Source organism: Mesocricetus auratus, unplaced genomic scaffold (genome assembly GCF_017639785.1).
Source record: "Mesocricetus auratus isolate SY011 unplaced genomic scaffold, BCM_Maur_2.0 Super-Scaffold_100018, whole genome shotgun sequence".
In the NCBI taxonomy this organism is placed as follows: Eukaryota; Metazoa; Chordata; class Mammalia; order Rodentia; family Cricetidae; genus Mesocricetus; species Mesocricetus auratus.
In genome coordinates this window covers 37,161,886-37,180,227 of record NW_024429199.1, presented here as the reverse complement: position 1 = coordinate 37,180,227, position 18,342 = coordinate 37,161,886, and the positions used below count along the sequence as shown (strand labels likewise).

General features: G+C 46.6%; 1 protein-coding gene across 1 annotated transcript in view; it reads right to left on the bottom strand.

Annotated features, from left to right (window-relative positions):
• The window catches only part of Ppp1r14c (protein phosphatase 1 regulatory inhibitor subunit 14C), a 78,061-nt gene extending 63,729 nt beyond the window's left edge, over positions 1 to 14,332 (bottom strand). The window contains exon 1 of the mRNA XM_005065882.4: positions 13,895 to 14,332. Within this exon, the coding sequence (XP_005065939.1) occupies positions 13,895 to 14,197 (303 nt within the window). The 5' untranslated portion in view covers positions 14,198 to 14,332. The remainder of the gene's footprint in view (positions 1 to 13,894) is intronic.
• Between the last annotated feature and the right edge of the window lie 4,010 nt (positions 14,333 to 18,342).

Below are 18,342 nucleotides of genomic sequence, written 5' to 3'. Positions count from 1 at the left end.
CTTTTCTTGGGAAGGTTTTAAATATTTATTTTAAGGTAATCTCTGAGAAGACTAGAACATTTAAAGGGAAAGGCCAGGAGAGAGATTTCCAGCCCCTCAAGAAGTGAAAGTGGATGGGGGTGGGTGGGCCAGTCCACCTTAAAAGGCAAAGCTTCCACATGGGTCACATAAGACCCTGGTGGTGGCCAGCATGGGGCTTCGAACCAACAGTCAGCCATATATTGAGGAACTTTTCAGTCCTGATGTTATGAAATTGGGCCAAAGGGAGGCAGCTATGACCTAGATAAAGGTCTGGGGTGGAGGACTGGGGTGCATACACGGCCCATCTCCCTAAGCCTTGCACCCCTGATACGGAGCTGGGAGCTGTGGCAATGCCATTGTGTAATGACTAATGTGAGAATTTCTGATTCTGATACCCCGAATCTCCCTTGTCTGCCTTTGCTTCCCTACACAGTTTATATCACATTATCAGAAAAGAAAAAAACAGCAGTTCCTCACTTGCTTAGTTGTGAAGTGAAGCATTAACTCAACTTCAGAGCAACTCACTTATTGGCTACCGCCCACCACTCATCCATCTCAAGGCTTAACATGGGCATGTTTCAGAGCCCTGAAGTATGACCAGGCACTGTTTTCAGAGGCTAACTCTCCATCAGGTGACAGCTTGTCCAAAAGCAGACAGGTTTCATTCACTAAACATCTGCCCATGAACTGCTTCCGGTATGAGATTGCTAAATTCTTAGCCTCCTGGAGTCTGATGAAGACCCGGAAATATTTTAGCTGAACAAAAGGCACTTGTCTACCAGAGACACTCCATTCTGTTCTTGGAGTTGTGATATTTGTAGGTTGTTTTCGTTGTAACAAGCATAGTCATGTTTTAGCACCAAATCAATGACTCATTTGCTTTTGACTTGTCAGGGAACTGCCACGCCTAGTGCAAACATAAGAATTCAGACGACTAATTAGAATTATAGTGTATTCGCTCATGGGAACTTGGCAGAAAAGTCGTGTGTGCGTGCGTGTGTGCACGCGCGCGCTCCAGTCTGAAGATTCGGTACCTTACCTTGCCTTGAACAGTTTCCCTTCCATTAATAAGAGCAGAAAGGAAGTGGCTATACCAGTCACACCAGTTACACTCCCATAAAAAATTTAGGAGAAATTAACAGATCACTGGCCACAGATGCTGAGGTTCTGAACAAAAGTAGCTACTAATATCAACAAGCAAGTTAAGGTGTTTTCATGTTTGATTTAGAAAAAGAATAACTTTATTTCTGTCCATCAAAGACACTGTCTTGTACTTTCAGGTATGAGGATAAAACACATGCTATAACCTGGGGCTTTACACTCAGTGAGTTTCCAGGGGGCTCAGTGTGCAGCTCAGTGGTTAAGGCACATGAGTAGCATGTGAATGGCTTGGATTTGGTCACCGATGACGACGCACTCACAATAGCAGTAATAATGACTAAAGAGAACTTCCAGCTTTTAACCACAAACTAGACTAAGCCTATAGCCAGTACCATCCAACTAGGTGGATGGGAAGCATAGGATCTATTGCTAACTACTGATGCAAACTGGTCATCAAGGAAATGAGCAGCTTTTGTTTTCATTGTGGTGTCTACTTTGGAGCAAATGAACTGGGACTCTTTCTTTCCTAAAGAAACTGTTGAACTGGTTCATCTAAGACCATTACAGAATCCCATTAATAGTTCAAACCAAGACAAAGTCCTTTGGAAAATGTATCAGACAGACAGCAGAAAAGCTTGCCTGGTGGAAGGCTCAAACACGCAAGAATTCATGGCCATGTCAGGGGCATAAGAGTAAGGCTGAGGTCCACAGCTCCCAGGAGCCAGCCATGCTTTCCCTGTCCTTCTGCTGTCCTTGGACCAGCTGAGCTTGTGCATGTCATGAAGGTTCTTTGAGCTTTGTTTTCTCATCCTAAAAATGGGGTAACCACTTATATCCCAATGTTTTGGTGGGGGTTGGGTGATATTATCTGATACTTTTGGATCTCGTCATTATGCAAAATAAACACTCAGTATAAAGAGTATCAAATTCTGCTCCCCACATCCTACCATAGTTGTCTTTATTAGGGGTTTTATTGCTGTGAAGAGACACCATGACCGTGGCAGCTCTCAAAATGGAAAACATTTTATTAGGGCTAGCTTACAGATTCAGAGGTTCAGTGCGTTATCGTCATGGCGGGAAACATGATGGCATGCAGACACGGTGCTGGAGAGGTAGCTGAGACTTCTATATTCAGATGGCAGGCAGCAGGAAGAAAGAGAAACACTGGGCCTGGCTTGAGCACTCGAAGCCCCAGTGACACACTTCCTCCAACAAGGCCACACCTACTCCAGCAAGGCCACACCTCCTAATAGTGCCACTCCATAGTGACCAAGCATTCAAATATATGAGTCTATAGGGGCCATTCTTTTTCAAACCACCACAGTAACCACAATGAAGCCTCAATTTCTTTGTGTTCTGTCATATTAATTTTAAAACTAACTTTAAAATTCCCCAGCACAAATGAATTTGATTGACCTGAAATTGTTCATACTCCTATTCAAACTAACTTGTACATTTTACCTTTTGAATTTTTATTCCTTAAGCTTTTCATGATTTTTTCCTTCTCTGATACTCATTTTATATCTTAAACTTCCCTCAAGTTAAAACAAATGCCATCATTACTTCAGTGTGAGGTGACAAAGTAAAGGACAAATAATAGAGAGAAGCTATTGCTGATGGCCAGGATTATAATTTATATGCCTAAGATATTTAAATCAAATTTGTCACTTTTCTTAAATGTTAACCCAACTAAACATGAAAAACAGTGGCAGGGGTGTTGCTACGTATCTGTACTGTCAGATTTCAAATTTAACTCAAAGGCTGATAATTGAGGGCTGGTTTTGGAGAAAGAAAACCATTTTAGAACAGTTTTCAATGGCTCTGTGGAGATAACTCAATAAGTAAATTTTAGAACCGTTTTCAATGGCTCTGTGGAGATAACTCAGTAAACTGCTTGCCATGTAAGCATGGGTCCTGGGTTTGATTCCCGGAAGCCTTGTAAAAAGCTAGATGTGTTTGTAAACCCCACAATGGTGGGGGGTGAAAAGGGGTGATTCCTGGGGCTCAATGGCTCACAGGTGAGTTTCAGGCTTTGGAGAGACCCTGTCTCAAAAAACGAGGTGAGTGGCACCTGAGACTGCTCGTGAAATTTATCTTTGTGTGTGCCTGTAGCTCACTGTGTGTGTGTGTGTGTGTCTTTGTCTTCTCTGTCTCTGTCTGCCCCTCTGCCCCTCTGTCTGTCTGTCTCTCCCTTGCCTGCCCCCACCCCACACACAACATCTCTTCCTTACCTTCTCATTCTAATTGGAGACACCACACCCAGGGCAGGACGGCTTTACTCCCGCTATAACTAGGGGCTGGGCTGCATCCATTGACTGAATGACTGGTGAACTACGTTGCAGGAGGTCCTTGATTCTGGTTTCTATGCTTTTGGAATCACCATTCCTGTAATAAACTCCATTTTCTCCCATGCACAACCAGCTTTCTGGAAACATCTCTAGAGATCAAAGCTACAAAGATACAGGCCTCCCTCTTTTTCTCTTTCACATGAGGGAAAAAAAAAAAACCCTGAAGATAAAACCTAATGGCGAATATGATTTCCCAAGGGTGTAAACTGATAAACAACAACCTGGTTAGGAGAGAGTTGTGGTGTCCAGGGCCTTTCCCATTGTATCATGGGAAAGTGAGCAAGCCTGATTTGATGTCAGAGATGCCAGGGAGTTTTCCACTCCTGCCCTGGTGACACTTCCCCAAATTTATGTGCTCACAGCTCACCTTCTCTCCCCTGAGACCTGACATCTCCCACTAAAATAAAAGATAATTAAATCAGTTCAGGTTACTTACATTATAACTTCAATGAATTTGTCGTATCCTCCCTGGAAAACTGGCTGGAGCTAAAGAAGAAGTTACTAACAGACATGATGATCTGTATTAATGAATGTAAATGTATTAAGAAATTCAGTGACACACAGGGAACAAGATGTAGGCCCTGCTGTCATATGCCTTCAACCATACAGAATTCCCTCCTCTTTCTATCATGGCTTCGTGACAACCTTACCTTTGCCCTGGAATGAGAAGGATGAAGTAGTCTCACTCACTGTCTGATATGAACTCGATTGTTCCCATGAGGCTCTGGTACTTGGTCCCAGGCTGATGGTGTTATTTTGGAAAGGTTTAAGAACTTTTAGGATGGGGAGCCTCAGAGGAGGAAGTGGGTCACTGAAGGGTAGGCTTTGAGCTTGTATAGACTTGACTCCACCTCCTGTCCACCCTCTGCTTCCTGTTCGAAGATGTGAAGATTTTTTTAGCTGCATACCCCTGCCACCAAGGGAGCCACCTACTGCCACTCCCTCCCCTCCATGATGGACTGTATCCCTCCCTCCCTTAAGCTGCTGCTTCTCAGCTATTTGGTCACAGGAACAAGAGAAGAAATGAATCCATCTCTCCCCTTTGATCTATGAAAGTATCTGCTGAATGAATGAATAAAGGAGGGAAGCAGAGGGAGGGAAGAAGGAAGGAAGGATGGAGAGAGGGCGGGAAGGATGGAAGGAGGGGAGGGGGAGGGAGGGAAGGATGGAGGGAGGGAGGGAGAGAGGGAAGGATGGAGGGAGGGAGGGAGGAAGGGAGGAAGGGAGGAAGGGAGGAAGGGAGGAAGGGAGGAAGGGAAGGATGGAGGGAGGAAGGGAGGGAGGGAGGGAAGGATGGAAGGAGGGAGGGATACTTCACCCTCTACAGTTCTTTCCGTGTTTGCCCTAAGGGAGTCTTACAAAAAAGAAAAGTCCCGTTTCGCCATTTTCCCCCCTTCCATCATGAAAACAATGCTTTAGAGACTAATATACACTTTGGTCTCACTGGAGCAGGTTTCCAAAAAGCATCAACGCTAAGAAAAATGTGGTGAGAGTTTATTGGCCTGGACTGTTCAGGAAAGACAGAAACCTGGGTTTCATTCCATGCTCTATGGAGACCTGAGCGAGCTGGTCATGTCATTCTGGATTTCCCTTGCTGATGGCAGGCGCTTTCCCCATCGGAGGTAAGGGGTAGTATCCCAGTGCAGCAGGACAGCGTCCTCATGCATACCAAGAGCTTCAAATGACAGAGGAGACAGTGCTAACCTGTGATGGCCTCCTCTGAGGACTTCCATCCCCGTGTGTCTCTGCTTTATTCGTGGAAACTTCCTTCCGCTCCCGGGTTCAAAGGAACACAGTTACAATTTACAGCCATGCCAAAGAACCGTGACTTCAAGTCAGCAACGAGGCTTCAGCTTACCCTCTCTGAGGAGTGGATGGGGTAAGGGTGAGGGGAAGGTGGGCAGAGCAGGAGGAGGGGAGGGCCGTGATTGGTATGTAAAATGAGAAGATTGTTTTAAAAGAAAAAGAAGAGAAAGAGCAGACTTCAAGGCAGGCACAGCAACATGATGTCAGTTAAGTTAATTCAGGGTATGCATTAAGCCCAGAAATGCAACATGGCTGCTCCTAAGGGCCACTTTTGACCTCGCTCACTCCACTGTCACATAAGGGATATTTGGGGACCTGTTGTGACTACTACAACAGTGCCACAGACTAGGACTAAACAGCAGTCATTTATCTCTCAAGCTGTTGGAAGCTAGAAGTCTAAGAAAGTCTGTTGACACGCTGGCTTCCTGCTGAGAGCCCTCTTCTAGGACATAGCAAGGAGGCTTTAGTCTCATGACCTTGTGGAATACAGTCGTTTCCCCAAAGCCCCATGTCCAAATACCGTCATTTTAGAAGTAAACATTTTACCCTAGGAATTAGTGACAAAGAAACACTGTTATTCTATAGCAGGGACACCCAGAAGCAGCCAGGAGAGTGACTGACTGACTGACTGGAATGGAGGACAGCACAAGAGTCACCCTCACAAAGGTGTGGCGGGGGCAGGAGAGAGGGGAGTAGAGAGGATGGCCAAGGAAGGCCTAGGGTAGGATAGTAGAGAGGGCAGCCTAAAAGGCCTATGAAGCCGGCCTACTGAGATAGAGTGGCTTCCTGGAGGAGAAACCTCCCACGTCAACTTGAAACAAGGTGAAAGCAACATGTAACGTGAAGAAACTGGGGCCACGTGATTCTGGTCAAGGGAAGCCCTGGTGACCTGTTTGGAGAACCTGAAAAGTGCAGTCCGGTGTGGGGCAGGAAGCAGGTGACTCCAGAGAAATGAAGAGGGCAGACCACTGGGCCCTGGGTTGCCTGCCAAGGTATGAATGCTCTGTCCTGAGAGGCCAGGGGAAAAGGGGAGACAAAGATCTGGTTTCTAGAAAACAACCACACTTCTAGAGAGACTTTCCTGAAGCACCATGACACAGAGGCAGAGGGCTGGAAGGGAAGGCAAAGGAAGTCATGTCCTAAGGACTGAAGCATATGGCCTCTGACCAGGGCCCGAGTGGCTCAAGAACTCTGAGTCTTGGCCTCCTCAGCTCCTCTTTAGAACTTCACACATTCAGATGTCAGGAGTATCGACAGCACCCAGCTCAGTGACTTAGGAATGAGTATAGCCTTGAACAAGGACAGATGACATCTCTGACCTATTTCTTCACTACAAAATGAAGACAATATCACACACACACACACACACACACACACACACACACACACACACACACACACACACGCATTTTGTAGAATTACTGAGAGAACTGGGAAATGAAATGTCTGAGTCACCGAGTCCTGCATCAGTGGTGGATGCAGCAGTAACAGAGGTAGCCATGGTGAGGGGCGCTGATGGATGCAAGGGTGCTGTCATTTAAAGGAAACGAGCGGCCCTTGCTGTAAAGCAAGTGATGAGTGAGAAACGGCTGGGCGGCAGCGGTGACTGGGAGAAGCCAAGAAAGCCAGACACGAACGATCTTAGCAACAAGCACCAGCAAGGCTTCGGGACTACTGGGTGCGCCGGGCTACGGAGATGCGAGAGATAAGGATGCCACATATTTTCCTGGAACAGCTATGGATACACAGAGGGGACCGAGGAAGAAGCACAAACTTGTAGGAGAACATAAGCAACGCCCTCACACACAGCTGGCCGCGAGCCTCCCTTGATGCACCTGGGGAAGATGCCCATTTCAAAGTGCCTTGCAGATAGATGCCTGGAATTCAGGCTGAAAAAAGACAGGTTTTAGAACGTTGTCAACAGATGGATGTCAACTGGAGTCACCCCACCCTGAAAGACTATGCACAAACAAAAGAGGCAGAGAAGCAGGTGAGCGGGGCCTGGAGACGCAGCGGGAGGTGTCCTCGTGGAGGCAGACACAGTGTGGGATTCAAAAGGTCTGAGAATGGGAAACCAATGAGAGGGGAGGATAAAGCTCAGGGACACTCCTGGCTTAAGACGCTAAGGACCAGAGAGAACTTCAGAAGGAACCGATGATCGGCCTATGCTGTCAAAGGTCAAATCAAAGTCAGGCCTAAGCAAAGCCAATCGACTGAGACACAAGGCAGCCCTTGGACCAGCTAGTTAGATTGAAAATGGAGTGGAGAAAGAGGCTGACCATACAGACATGGAGCATAGTCAGTCGAGAGATATGCCTGGAGCAGTCTCGTGGGACACCAACTAAGGAAGATACCAGTGGAGAAAGAGGACATCTGCCTGCCAGCCCCGCCTACCCTTGCTCCTGCCTGGCTCTTCATTAGGTGTTTTAGACGGGCAAAGAACCACAACTTCACAGAGTTAAACAAATGCGGCATAAACAAAACCCACACACTTTAAAACAATATTTTACCGCAACTTAGCATTTAACTGGCATCAACTCCTTGTTTCCTGCCCCCTGGTCCACTTTCCCCACATCGCAGAGCATCACCAACAGGCAGTGGCCAGTTATAAAGCCAACAGCAATAAACAAATGCGCACCAACTGCTATACTGTCCTTGATGTTTTGCCAGCCAGGCCTCCAACAAATTATGATCCCTACATTGCAGAGTTTAAAAAAAAAAGGAAGGCTCGGAGATCAAAGGAATGGTCTAATCTCATACACCTGCTAAATGAGGAACAATGGTATAAATGCACGATAATCCAGCCCCAGGGCACAAGTTCCTAACCTCAGCTCTACCCATTTCTCACATCTCCACAGGGAGGTGTGGTTGTTACTTTTCCCATTACTGCAGCAACATATTCGAGGAAAGAAACACAGGCTTACTCTGGCTCACAGTCTGAGGAGGCACAGTCCATTGTGGTGGAGACATGACAAGACTGGTCTCACTGCCTCTGAAGTTAGGAGCAGAGAAGATGAGGGCTGGCAGGTCACTTACTTTCTGCTTTTCACTCAGCCCAGGACCCCAGATGTCCAGGTTCAGACTGAGTCTTCCTACCATCCATCAAATCTCTATGGAAACACTCACAGGACACTTCCATGAGTTTGTTTCCTGGATGATCCTAAATCTTGGCAGACTGATAATCAATGTTAACTAGCCTCGCAGGAGGCTAAGCGTGGTTTTATTTTCTTACTTCAGAATTCTTTTGTCCATAGTGTTGTTTTTGTTTTGGTGTGGTTTGCTTGTTTGTTTTGGATTTTTTTTTGCCTGTTTAATTTATTCCTTATTATAGGGGGCCTGGAGGCCTTTGCGCTCACAGACTTGCACTATGGGAACCTGGAATGTTAATCACACAGGGCTGTTTGTTCAAGGGAAGGAATGAAAAGCCTGTTTTCCACAGGGAAGGCTGGAGTGGACATGCTTTCTAGCCTGATGACCTGCGTGATGTCTGTGTGGCTGGAGCTGGCACCATACCCTCCTCCAGACACTGAAGAGAAATTTGTTTTTTAGCAATAAACTCCAATCCTGTTTTTCTCCATCAGTACACAGAACCTATCTTTGCGGACTTGACAAAGAATTTCAGCATAACCATGTCTGAACTGTATTTAGCTTACTTTGTTCCTCAAGGAGATGCATGTATGCTTTGTTGTACATGCAAGATTCAGTTAATCATCAGCAGAACAATTCTCACCTAATTGATCTGAGCTTAAATATGCCTAAAATAAACCAGCTGGGGTCATATTCTCAGAGTCTGAACCAGCACCAGCTATTGAGTGAACTGCCTTCCTGCCTCCCTCTACCTGCTCATCTCTTCGATACTGGTGAAGGTCACGTACATCTCCACACCTTAGCACTCTCTGTATGCTGCAGTTATGGTGATAAAAATTAAGTTGTAAAGTCTGTTCCTAAATACCTGGAGAATGAGGATTCAGCTCCTGCCCCGTCTGAGTTCTAAGCAGCAGCTTGTCTTCCAGCTGAGATGCCAGCGATGCAGCCAGGCTAATTTGATGCTGGTGAGGAGACAGGTGTGCGCAAAGCAAGGGTTTATGCTGAAAATGACAGGTCTCATCTGCACATAAGAGCAAACCCACTGAAACAGCTGTGCCCTGAAGGCCACACAGAGCCATAAGACATGATCTACACAAATACGGAAAGGTCACAGTGGAATAAGCTAATCTGTACAATTGACATGTCTGTGTGATCATAATGATTTTTCTTTCATTTTTAAAAATATAGGATGGGGCCAGCACGATGTCTGGGTAAAAGTACTTGTGGTGCAAGCCTAACTGCCCGGAGTTCAATTCTCAGAATCCATGATAGAAGAAGAAAACTGACTCCTGCCACTTATCCACTGACAACTGGGCGCCTTGGCCCTACTCTCTCTCTCTCTCTCTCTCTGTCTCTCTCTCTCTCTCTCTCTGTCTCTCTCTCTCTCTGTCTCTCTCTCGCTCTCTCTCGCTCTCTCTCACTCTCTCTCTCTCTCATGTGAGAGTTACACATTAATAGTAACTATAAATCTATAAATGCTCTCCATCCATCTGCTTTGATAACTGCATTCTTATAATGAATTGTAAAGCTAGGTATGAATTTTGAGTTCTCACATGCTCCAGAACTCTGAACTGGAATGGACTTGGGAGAATATTCTCCAGGGCCAGGTGTCTTCTCTTTTGGTACCCACCCTTGGGCATTTGGTCACATGTACTGCTAGGCTTTCTTTCCACCATGTGGGTTCTAGGGGCTCAGACTTGATGGTGTGTGCCTTTACCCACCGAGCAATTTTGTTAGACTTTGTACACACCTTTTCTTCCTATGCCCATGCCTCTGGCTCATGCCCATCTAGAAGGAGCTTGTTCTTGCTCTGGAAGCTTCCTGACAATTGATGAAGGAATTCTGGTCACATGGAGTATACGCTGAAACCATTTGGAGGCCCATTTGGTTCCAGAAAGGCTTCAGGGAAGTGGCCTGGCAGGAGTGGAGCCCAAGAGTCTTACAGTAGTTACAGATAAATATGGCCATTAAATCCTGCAATGATTGGTTATACGTTTATAGCTTTTCTTTTTCATCTTGTGGGGAACACTTACACAGGGAAATTTTGAACTGGGAATCTAATTGTAACAGAACTGTTAGGTTAAATCTGCACCCATATGTAAGGAATTCTGTTTTAAGGCATCTCCGTTGTCTTCCCAACTGTTTAAGAGCGTCTGAAATCTGGCATGCTGTCTACCATGACAAGTGTTGCAAGATCGTTTACTTCATGTCATTTTCTTCCACTCTTGCCCAGCTTCAAGATAACATCTGCATTTCCAGTTTTGCAGTTTGGTTTGCTTTGGAAATTAAAATCTGTTGCTAAGCACAAATCATTGGGATGGCAGAGTTCCCTAGCCGTGAACATGCTGTCAACGTTCGCCACATTTGAGGTCTTTCTGCTCTTTAGAAGTGGTCTTCTGATTACTGACCTCTCAAATGCTGGTGTTCCAGGCATGTAGAGACACGTCCACCTTTTCACCTGGGTGCTGGGATCTGAAACCAGGTCTTTGTGTTTGCTGAGCAGGTGAGCCAACTCCTCAACCTCCAAGTCTCTATTTTTTTGAGTTGACTGGCTAACCGTGATTATCAGTATTCCAAGATCATACGTTTATTTTTTTAACTCAACTATAGTCACAATTATTAGCTTAAAACATAGTTTCCAATATTAAGAGATAACCTATCTGAGTCCTTTGTTCTGTACGGAGTTGCAGGTGGGCCCGGTAGTTACATAGTGGTCTTAGAGTCACACTGCCCAAGTTCATGCCCCTTCCCCCAAGCCACTCCCACCTATGCGACCTTGGTCAAGCCTCTTAGCCTTCCCTGAGTTTGGTTCCTTATTTGTAAAAACAATGACCGCAAGAGCCCTCTCTTCGCAGGAGTGCTGTGAACAGGAAATGAATTGGTGCATGCCAAGTGGTTAAAACGGCACCTAGGACTGAACAAGGGCTCTCCAGACATCCACTCCATTATTCTCCAAACAAAGCTGGCAGGCTCTAAAAACGTCAGCCGGGCCTGTGTGCTTCTTCTTCACTCCTTTCTAACTTTAAATGATGTGTTCCCTGCAAGAGAAAAGTATTTCCCACCCTCAAAAAGGACAACTCTTCTAACTGCTGATCTGTCTGGTACAAGTCTTTCTAAAGTTAAATATGAGCTCTTTACTACCCAACGCAGCAGACAACACAGGCCCTCTCACTGGTATGAAGCTCCAAGTTTAGCCAATTGGCTTGCTGTGCCAGGAAACATTTGAAAGATGGCCAATTTCCAGTTTTAACTATTAAAAGAATACGTCCTAGCCTTCATATTTATGAGGTTCAAAGCTCCAAGTCAAGGTAGGTCCTTCTCGTTCATGACCCAAGGCTGAGGTACTTGAAGTGGTGAGCAAGAAAACACACTCAGAAGAGAGAAGCTCGAGCCCCTCAGTGGAGAAATAGACAGAAAAAGGCCATCCGTGGCATGCAGCGCTCCAAGTGTTTCTTTATTAGTTAGCAGGGTTGCCCGCTAATTGCTAACACTCCCTCATCAGCTCCCAACCCTCCAGCCTCTTGAGGGGAAATACTGACACACTGCAATGCATGCAGAACATCTTACATGATTTCATAAACATCCTGGTTGTTTGTCATGGTTGAAGGCCTAAAGCTCCAGAGGAAGAGATACAAGGAAAACATTCACAGTCATTATTTACTCTTTGAAATATGGGTCTAAACTACATGCTCAGTGCAGTGAACATTCAAACTTCTACCCACCATATTCGAAAGAAGATGAAGAATGTATCATTTGTCAGGCTAGTCTTCCTGGTTTCCCAAGGTGCCTCTACTGAAGCATTACTAATTTCACAACAGTTCCTCTAGTAACTCAAGTCTTCTCCAAGCCCAAAATGGAGTATAAAAGCCAACAGAAAGCAAAAGAAATTTAGTTGAATTCTAAAGAGACATGACTGAACACATCCATTTATCCAACAGGAATTCTGTCTCAATCAAACACATTGTTCCTTTAAAGAGTTTCACCAACTTCCTATTTTAAAAACCCATGATCATGTCCAATATTGCCAATTCTTACTTAAGCAACTAAATGGGCTTTTTGTGAGCACTAGACCAGAAAAATAAATTTTTTTACAAGCTTATTGCTTATACAGTCAAACTTCATTATATCTCAATCATTCGTCAGTAGGCAGCATAGAGAATGAATGCTGTTGCCTTGTGCAATATGAATGCTAAAGAAAATATGTGTTCACAATGGGCCATAAAATCTGTGAAAACCGGATGACCCACATGGATTGGTAAAGCCAGTGAGTACATCTGTCTTTCATTTTTGCAAAACAAAAAAACAAAAACAAAAAAAAAAAAACAAAGCCTACCAGTTACAAGAACACAAATCTAGCTTTAACCTGGAAACCACACTCTTAATTATTAATCTCCACACTTTCACTCCTCCCAGACTCCACTTGGCTAACCGAAGTAGAACACTTCAATGAGAATCCGTGTTGCTAAAGACTCTTGGGAAATCATTTGGCCTTGGTCATTTTTCTTCCTACACACACACACACACACGAGAGAGAGAGAGAGAGAGAGAGAGAGAGAGAGAGAGAGAGAGAGAGAGAGAGAGAGAGAGAGAGAGAGAGAGAGAGAGAGAGAGAGAGAGAGAGAGAAGAGAGAGAGAGAGAGAGAGAGAGAGAGAGAGAGAGAGAGAGAGAAAGAGAGAGAGAGAGAGAGAGAGAGAGAGAGAGAGAGAGAGAGAGAGAGAGAGAGAGAGAGAGAGAGAGAGAGAGAGAGAGAGAGAGAGAGAGAGAGAGAGAGAGAGAGAGAGAGAGAGAGAGAGAGAGAGAGAGAGAGAGAGAGAGAGAGAGAGAGAGAGAGAGAGAGAGAGAGAGAGAGAGAGAGAGAATCTTGAATCCTGCCGCCTTCTAGGCACTCTTGGGGACTTTCCTTGGGCACCCATCGTTGGAGGTAACTAAGCTTGGTAAGGCAAAGCAACCGAACTCAACGTGAGCAGCTTGGGGAAATAACTGGCTGAAAAAGAGGGAGTTTGATCTCGCGGTTGTGGCATACAATTTAAGGAACTATGGGGGGGGACCTCTGAGATCCCCAGACCCTCTCTTCTTTGTGAGCACCTTAAGGTCTTTCGTCTTCATCGCCACGGAAATCCAGGCTACCTCGATCAGAACACTCCTTAAGCGCTCTCCCTTCCCCAGTGTCTACTAGGGCGCAGGCAGACAAGGAGAGCCACTCCGAGTCCCACTGGGTGTAGTTAGGGCTGTGCAGACAAGCTTCGAGAACTCGGAGGAAAGCCCTGAAACCCAACCCTCTTCTCACGCCATCAAGGGAGCCCGAAGCTCTCCGGGTACTAGGCAGCTGAACCCAAGTAGAGGCGTCCCAAGCGCTGCGCCCCAGCGCCAGAGGGCACCCAGGGGAGAGAGATCGCGCGGAGACACGCTCTGGGGTTCGGTCTCCAAGAACTGGGGCAGCTCACACCCGGGAGCCAGAGTCACGGAAAATTCCCGGGTGGGCACAGAGGGGCGAGAGAGATCCCGACCCTCCCCGCCTGTGCCCAAGTACCTCGCAGCCATATAGCTGACCCAGCTGCTCCACGATCCATTCCTCCAGCACCAACCGTTTCCGAAGCTCCTTGCGGTCATATTTCACTGTCACTTTCCCCTGCTGGTGGCGTCGCTGCTGCTGTTGCACCTGTCCAGCGGCGGCTACCGTGGCCACCGGCGCCGAATCCTCCCTTGAGGAGCCCGAGCCGCTGCTGGATCCCGGGCTGCCGCCTGTGCCACCCCGGGGACTCTGGAAGAAGACGCGCGCGCCGCTGCCGCCGGCCCCGCCGGCCGCCTCGCCGCCGCCAGTCACCACCGACATGTCCCCGAGTGCCGGAGCCCGAGAGTGGCCCGGAGAAGGGGCGGGCGAGCGCCCCGCGCCGCTAGCACCGCGGCCCCGGCAGCCGCATACGAGGGCCCGCACCTGCTCTGCGAGCCTGGCCGCTGGATCCTCGCGGAGGGAGGAGGGAGGGCGGGCGGGCGATGAGGGCGGGGACCGCAGCCTTAAAGACGCCTCCAAGGACCCTGGTGATCTAGCCCCAGAGCCCGCCCCTGGCTTGAGAGTCGTCCGAGGTGGAGAATCTGTGCCCGGGGGACAGGCCGGTGTTGGACTGTGTAGTCCGGAGGGGAGACTGGCGTGGATCGTCTGGGTGGCAGGGGAGAGGCGGTCTTCTCCACCGGTGTCCTCGTCTCTTGCCCTGCAGATTCGAACCGTGCTTCCTTCGCAGTCCTGGGGCGCACAAAAATCTGTGGACTCCCTCAGTCTGGGTCAGCTCTCTCCCATTAGGTAAAGGTCGTAGGAAATGACCGCGCTGTAGGGTCCTCTCGCCCGTGGGTCTTCCAGGATGGCGGGGAGTGTCTCTTCCCCTCTCCTTCGACCTGCCCCACCCGGCGGTTCCAAACACACATTCCTATTCACACCATGACCACCACCATTATCACTTCCTCTGTCGGACTGGTAAGAAAATTGATGAGGCGATGTTTGATGAGGCAACCAGACAATCGCCTCGCTTGAGAAATTATTTCCAGACTGGTTTTTCGTTTTCATACGAAGCGCCTGTTTCACCCCAAGCTAGGCAGCCAGAGGCTCGAACAGCCCAGAGGGCGAGAGGCTGGAGCCTTCAAGACCCGAGCATTTGGGGGTTAGCTGGGCTTAAAACCTACTGTTGTGTTCCCAGCTCAGCTAGCTTTCCCTCCCAGGGCCCTTGCTAAACAAGCTCTTTATTTTCTACCCAGGGAGGCAGCCGCATTGACTAGCTTACTTGAAAAACATCATGCAACCAAGTAGAATTACGAATGAATGAGCTTATTATAAGGCTGAGGGCGAAGAGGTGGGATGTGGAATTATAAACAGAAAAGTGTGTGTGTGTGTGTGTGTGTGTGTGTGTGTGTGTGTGTGTAATTACAGGGAGACACTAACATAGTCCTGTTGTACATCACAATTCATTTCTGTTCGGGCGACCAAAAGAAACCACAAAGACACTCAAGAGAAGTAACCAGCGTTTGACGTTGTTAAGACAAGCTGGTGACTGTCCCCAGAAGCTCTCAGAAGAAAAGAAACCATCATGTCAGCTCCCTTGGAGTATTTGCTGCCGGGAGTGGAGGTGGGGGGTGTCTTGGTGGATTCTCCCCCTATGATGGGCATATAAAGCCATCGCCAGCAGGTCAGCCTGTGCATCACCCGCTGGCACCTCGGTCCTACCCAGGTTCTTAGATGCCTTTGTTCCTTCCATGTGGGGTTTTCCAGCAAGAGGGGATTTTCCCAGGGCTCTGTGCCTGTGGTTCTTTGGGAGGACACCATCAGGCCTTGAAAAATCACAGTGGAAGGACCTTAGAGAGGGTGTCCTGGACCAGGCTTTTCTTTTGGCCACCAACCAGCACCCAAATCATGACACAGAGACATTACTAGTTTGAATGCTCAGCCTAGCTTAGGCTGGTTTCTGGCTAGCTCTTTCAACCTGAATTAACCGGTTTCTCTTTATCTACCTTTTGCTTCTCTTTGGCTGGCTGGTGGCTGTCCATCTTCTTGCCCTGGGTGTGTCTCTCATTCTCTTCTCCTCCTCCTCCTCCCCTTCTCGTTCTTCTTTTCTTGTTCCTCCTTTCTCTTGAGCCTAGTTTCCTGCTCCTATTCATTTGCTCTGTCAGGCAGTCTCCCCCCTTCTGCCCAGCTATTGGTCATTCAGCTCTTCATTAGACCAATCAGGTGCCTTAGGCAGACAAGGTGAAACAGATGTAACACATCTTTACCTAAGTAAACACACAACCTTATATCATTAAACAAATGCATCATAAATAAAACTAACACACCTTTATACAGTTAAAGAGATATTCTGCAGCATAAACAAATGTAACACATCTTTGCTTGGTTAAACAAATATTCCACAACAGTGTCCGACAATATGGAGGCTAAGGTAGGCCTTGAACTCCTCTCAGAAGAGAGTCAAAGCTAAAAGACAAGATCTCTGGATAAATGAGAGGCCAGCTGAGCATTAGGTGAGTTTCCCCACAAACCTATGAGAGATGAAGGAAGTGAATTACCGTGATGAGCTCCTGAAGACAAGGGCCATTCTAAGCGTCCAGCCCTGGCTGCCTTGTAGGGTATCTCTGACCATCTGAAACAGCGAAGCCATAGCCAAGCAGTGAGTGTCTACACAAAATCAAACTGCAAGGAGGAAGCAGAAAGAGCACACTGTCAACAGGGATACCCCCACTCCCCACAATGAGCTTGTCTCCTGCCAGACAGCTGGTTCCTTGCCAAGTTCTCAAGACCAGCTATAACCAACTGCATTAACCAGGATTTAAATCAAAACACAAACCACCGAAATGTTAGTGAAGAAGGAGAAACTATACAACATGTCTGCCCTGGCCTGGCGCTGAGACCCTGCAATACGAATTATTCTGGAAACTGTTATGATCCTAAAGTATGGCCAACAGTGGGGAATTCCAGAGCCCTGCTATGGAGCCTTGGACAATGAAGTCAGTCATTCGAGAAAGGCTTCAAAGAAATCGTGAAATTTCACTAAGTTCTTTCTGAAGAATCCTGAAGTCAATTCTTTCTCGGTGCAAAGGATGTTTTTTTTTCCCTTGGTATTTAAAACTCAATTTCCACTTGATTTTAAAAGTGACAAGAGATGTAGATGTCGTGCACCAGATCTTGTAGGAAAATCATCAGGAAGTAGATAGGCTTTTTGCATAGCCTTCAATCCCCTGATGAGTCACACTTACATACTAGTGAGAATTGAACTAATACAGATCTCCTCTCTCTAGACACATATTATCCTCTAACAAGTACATAACTGACATTGGACGTGAGCTCCACCACCCTATAACCACCAAACAGACGCTTCATTCCACACTTGATAATGGTAAACCTGCACACACAGATCTCTACAGACACTTCACAAACTGCTCTGAATGTTCCCAAAGGCACAGGGCAAGTGTTTGAGAGTAAAGTAATTCTTCTCGGGCTAGGTCCTTTTGCTAAGATGACTGGTTAAACTAGCAGGGTTCAGCCTTCAAGAGCTCTTGCCTCACATCAGCAACATCCCGGGCCCCAACTCCACACCAAAAGAAAGCAGAAACAATAGCAAACTGAGCAAAACTGAGAGTTGTTCTCATGTCTATTATGTATACACACATATTATATATGTATACATATGCGGGCAGGCAGGGGAGGGCAATTTTTCTGGTGAGTCACAAAAGAACAGAGTTTGTTTTTTTGTTTTTTTGTTTTTTTTTGCCTGTTTTTGTTTTTAGTGAATGCGATGGAGGGATTTTGGAAGCAAGACTTGAGATTTCCCCCTAGACAATTACTTCCTCCCTGAGATCAGCCTAAGGAAGCCGCACTTGTCATTCACCTCTTTTTCACAGATCTGTTTTCTTATTTTGGATGGTTTTTCTCCCCCCTCTTGATATTTGATTTGGGTGAAGGTACTTTTGTTTTCTGGAGTTATATAGGTCTTTTATCTGAATACAATCTTTATGTCTGAAGTTAGAATTATTTAATAAGCTGTTCTGGACATTCTTCAACCTCCCAGCGAAACAGATGTGAGATTAATGTTTATACTCAGACACAAATTTCCTTGCCCTGAAAAGACCAGATACCATCATAATTACACGACACCTAGTGATCTCCCCTGGGGATGTTATAATTACAGCCTAAGGCCACAAACTTAAACACAGTGTTCTTAGCTAGGGTAATAGTACCAGTAATAAGATGTTTAAATCCGTGGGCTGGCAAGATGGCTCAGTGGTTACAGACACTTGCTGCCAAGGCAAGTTGCCCTCTGACCTCCACACAAGCTACACACACACACACACACACACACACACACACACACACACACACACACACACACACACGATAGAAGATACATATGCCTTAATTTTCTCAGGAGTATGATATGGCAGACAATTAAACAGTGCTTTTAAACCTTTTTTATTTTCCACCTTAAACAAGGAAGAAAT